Source organism: Oryzias melastigma, linkage group LG14 (genome assembly GCF_002922805.2).
Source record: "Oryzias melastigma strain HK-1 linkage group LG14, ASM292280v2, whole genome shotgun sequence".
Taxonomy (NCBI): domain Eukaryota; kingdom Metazoa; phylum Chordata; class Actinopteri; order Beloniformes; family Adrianichthyidae; genus Oryzias; species Oryzias melastigma.
The window spans coordinates 21,554,047-21,559,003 of record NC_050525.1 but is presented as its reverse complement, the minus strand read 5'-3'; the positions used below and the strand labels follow the sequence as shown (position 1 = coordinate 21,559,003).

At 37.3% G+C, this 4,957-nt stretch overlaps 1 protein-coding gene across 1 annotated transcript in view; it reads left to right on the top strand.

Annotated features, from left to right (window-relative positions):
* The window catches only part of gabra6b (gamma-aminobutyric acid type A receptor subunit alpha6b), a 32,619-nt gene that overhangs the window by 11,651 nt on the left and 16,011 nt on the right, over positions 1 to 4,957 (top strand). Inside the window, exon 8 of the mRNA XM_024266093.2 lies at positions 2,065 to 2,336. Coding sequence (XP_024121861.1) covers positions 2,065 to 2,336 — 272 coding nt within the window. The remainder of the gene's footprint in view (positions 1 to 2,064; positions 2,337 to 4,957) is intronic.

Genomic DNA, 4,957 nt, shown 5'->3' with positions numbered 1-4,957 from the left:
TAGACTTAGGTTATCCCGTCGCTGGTAGGGTGATCTACGTAGCACTTGAGGCGTGGAGGGGAAACACATTTCTTCATGTGGGTACGGTCAGAAGTATACATTTAAAGAGCCAATATAATGTTTTTCTTAAAGATTAAAAGACCCTAAATCAACTTCTTTTGGGTGTTGACTTCTATAAATGGGGCTTTAAAAGTCCTGACTGTTGGTCCTTGACACATTTTTGACAATTTAAAATAAACTTATTTAATTCCTGAAGATATAGTCAAAAACCGCCTGTGTGCTGCTCCCTACAGGTTGAATCGAGTGGTTACAGTTGAATTTCATGATTGTTAAACCATTAAAGTCCCACATTCTTTCAGAAATTCCACATCATGATCTGCAGCTCCAGTAACGAGAACAGTCCTGTTCCCCAGCCCCCACCCCTCTGACTGGATTTTCACAATTCGGTTGTGGGTGGAGTCGGCCTCCAACTGTCCTGTTTGGTTACCCTGTAAGCCTTTCGGAGTAAACTATATCCATTTAAATAATATTTTACTAACTTTAGTCGCACTAAAGAACACATTTTTTATGAAATATGAATTATCTTTGTGAGTTTTTGTCCTACCCTGAAGTAAGACCAATCAATCTCTGAGGCACCGTCTTTTTCTCCTTGTGGGTCGTCATCCTAGAGTCGGGCTTGGCAGCATGTCTGCATTTCGACCACAAAAACAAACGTCTGAACTTTTGCAAAGATGGATGTGCATACGGTGAATATACTGTAAAGTGAAAGCATTTTGCTGATCTTTGCGTAGAAAGTGTGTGTTAGCCTGGGGGCGGTGCTGGCAGCACAGACTCTTCCTGGAAGGGGCTGTTCTCACTTGTTTGTCACATTGTTAGGACCCACTTGTTTTCGTGTATTGGGAGGGGCTGGTGTTCAGAGCACAGGATTTTAGAGGAATGCGTAAGGAATTAACATAATAAACACACTGGAATGTATTTTTTGAGTTTTTGCATAACTTTTAAAGTTATAAAACCAGTGTTGTTTTGTATTTTCAGAGCACTGGCAGCTATGCGCTAAAGTAGATTACCATCAAGCGGTGGTAACATCTGACTTTGAAGACAGGTTGTGTCTGAATTCACCCCCAATCACTATATAGTGGACTTTATGGTGCGTTCGCCATTTTCTAGTGCTTTCCCAAACTATTAATTCCAAAATCGAGTGCACTCGAAATTTCCCAGAAGTCTTTACACAAAACTAGCATGCATCGATGCTCACTAGATTAGCGAATATAGACCACAATTCATTGCGGTCAAACAATTTCGAACAAAAAAACGTGTTTAAATGTATTATTTGAATAAACCATGCACATTTTCACCATCAGAGCATAGTAGAGTCATAAATAAACATAAAAATAAAATGTTTGTATTTATTTGATTTTCACTTTGTGAAATCGGTGATGTCATATCTGATTTTTAGAAAAACGTAAGAAAAGTAGTGAGCATCATGTCCGAATTACCTTTAAAATCCTATGCATAATATAGTCCTGCACTATATAGTTTTTTAGTAGTTAGGGATTGAGGGGGAACCACTATTTTTATTTCCATATTTTTCCCCTTGGAGGGACAAATGTAAGCGATAAGGAGAAGTCGTAGGTGTAGGGAAGCAACTTGGATTGAATCTAACTCTAGAACGTGTTTGTGACACGCTACACGTTAGCCATGTTAGCGTATTCACAATACCTGTAAGTCACAACCTCGTTTCCAACACGGAGCATAACAGGCTTGTGACTATGCTAACTCTCAACGTTGTTAGTAAAAACACAGCCTGACACTGCTACATGCTAGCCCCATTAGCGTATTCACAATAACACCCTTTGTACCTCTTAAAAAACACTTAAGCACAACTAGAAGTAATCTACATGTATATATAAATAAGGTGCACTGTCATTATTTTGAGAAAAGAAAAATTACTGTATAATATATATATATAATATGTTAGCTGCTGTAGCACCAATAGAAAGTACATGTGTATTAAAATGGAAACCACAGGTCATTGTGTTAATGTGTCACCTTTCCTGCTTCCAGGTATCACAACCGTCCTGACAATGACGACTCTCAGCATCAGCGCCCGCCACTCCCTCCCAAAAGTTTCCTACGCCACAGCAATGGACTGGTTCATAGCCGTTTGCTTCGCCTTTGTCTTCTCTGCTCTTATTGAGTTTGCGGCTGTCAACTACTTCTCCACCCTTCAGGCCAATCGGGAACTGCGGAAAGCAGCAGCCATGAAGGCGGCAGCTCAAGAGGCAGCAGCTGCAGCCGCAGCTGCGGCCACCGGGAACGATGGCGAGGTTTCATCAGTGAGTCTGTCTCCCTGTGTTAACACGCTGCATGCTCTAACTTTACATGTGATACCCATGCTCTAAAATGAACAAGCTGAGACTGGTAGGCGGATCTTATGTTTGCCTTAATGAATATTTTTCTATATACATTCCTCCTCATTGTATTTAAACAGCAAAGTATTTCCAATCTCAAATACTTTCTTGTGGAACTGCTCAAGATGTAAACACGTTTCTAAATATAGCTGGAAGTTATAAATCCCCAATCCATGTAATGCCTTAAAAATAATAGTATTCAGAGATTACTGCTGTTGTACTTGGACAGGCCTTATAAACTGCTGAGTTGCAGCAAACAGATTGCATTCAGTCACTCATCACATAATGTTATGTGTTTTGTTTTTCCAGAAAAAATGAAAATTCATTATCTAAAGTGTTGCATTTATGGCTCGTACTTTCAGGGATTTTTCTTTAGAAACTATAAAACGTGTGGGGCATCTGTTTTTATATGTAATGTTAGAAAGAAGCTAAATATTTTAACTGAAATCTCAATTATTGACCTTAAAGTTCAAACTTCAATATTTAAAGATCAGAGTAAATCAAAAAGTCTTGATGGTGTACTCAGTAATTAAAAAAAAACAGGCCTGACTTTTTGAAACGGTAAGATTGTGATGGCTGCCATCTATAACCCCAAAACATGGTATTTTCAGGAAAGGCCTTCTTTCTTAAGGTTATGTTTTTATTATTTTTCTTTCTCCAAGATATATACATTAGCAGTATATCTTTAGGCTCTCCTAAGATCTCTTCATACCTGATTTTTTTTTTTTATTTTGTTAAATTTTTTCTCTTCTTTTATCTCTTTTTGTTAGTTATCCTTTCCTGTTTTCAGTAACTTAATGTGATTTATTCTGACCTTTGGAATTCATTCTTAGATTTTTTTAATATGCCTTGAAAACATGTTTTTTATATAAATGTCTGTTGTATACATAGGACAAGAAACACTTGTATTTGTGAATTAATCAAGACTGTGACAACAGTCAGATTAGATGCTCCATATGGCGTAGAGATGTCTATTTACTGCATTTGTTGAGAAAGACAGATGTTTGACAGGTTGTTTGTGTTTTTTGTCAGTTTTTATAATTCTAACACTGTCAAAACAATACAAGATTTGGAATAGGATTCTTTTTACAGATGTAAAACATCCGAAATAATTACAGGCTTATATGGTTTGTAAAAAAGGCTGTGTTTATTTTGTGAAGATTTTCATTCCATCTGGCCAAAAAAATGTTGGTTCTCTGATAGTAGCTCAGTTTGTTTTTGCACTCAAACTACCTGGTTTAACTTTTAATAAACCTTCAATTGCCAGAAATGGTCGTAGAAACGTGTGTAGTTACACACAAATGGACGACTTTTGAACATGGAAGCCTAAAACGTGTGTTTACATCGACTTTTCATTGGAAGTGGCCACTTGAACGTGCGCTCCCAAGGGCGACGTGAATGTAGCTTCAGAGTTTGACTTTATGTTAGAATCAAGTGGTCTGATGTGTGGTGTGTGTGTGTCTTCAGTAGAGTTGTTAGTCTGTATTTTTGGTTTAATTCTAAAAACATTTGACTCCATGGTGAAGAAGTCTGGTTACTTCAACTTAAGACATTCTCCTTATGCCTAAAATCTTTTTCATTTCTTATCACAAACTCAGCTCTTATTTTTTGTGATAAATTGTTGGAATATTTCAGTCTTGTGTACTTTTTTGCACTAGTTATTATTTAACTTCTGACTCATGCATTGACATTTGGCCGGTGGCATTATAAAACAGCGGGGAGTCGCATTCTTAGGTGGAAGAGTTCTGCAAAGATGTTAATCACACCAATGAGACACCTTCTTTGCCTTGTTTTGTTCATTTACAGTACAATAAAAATTTAATGGCAAGTAAAAATGTTTATGGGTCAGACAATACCACCCTCGTTTCTACTGTACTTAGAGCATCCTCTCAAACCCTCTTAACCACACTAATACATTAAATGATATTTTCTTATAGATTAAGATACACTTACAAACTGTCTTTTTGGCCAGTCTTGTGAAAAACAACAGAGGTTGTAGCTTTGTTGACGCAAACACAATAGGGGATTCAGCAAAAAATGGGGCAACATTTTTGATACACTGATCCCTTGCATGTTTTCAGTCACATGAGATCTATCCTGGACTGAAGTCCACCTGTTCATTTCAGTGGTGACTCGACCTAAGAGGGGTCAGAAAGAACCAAGCAGCCAATCAAACTGGACTTTTGAGATCAAATCAACTTTGAGACAAGTCTTGCATATTGTATGATTGTTTCTAAAAATTAGAAATGATGGCAGGCAATACTTTTCAGAGTGGTCTCTTGACAAATAATCAAAAGCTAAAAGTTTTTTGGGCAGCAAAAAAAAAAATATTGCATAGGCAGCTCAGATGCTGAGTTATTGTCACAATAAATATTTTTAAAAATGTTTTTTTCTGGAATATGACTGTAGGTGAAACACATATTGAATAGTTAACCTTGATTTTGAAGTTTCCCACGCGGAACATCACACCAAACACAGAAGATACTTTATTCTTATTGGGCAAGGAGAGCAGCCCAAGGCTGCTGTTGAACCTGATCATTTTACAG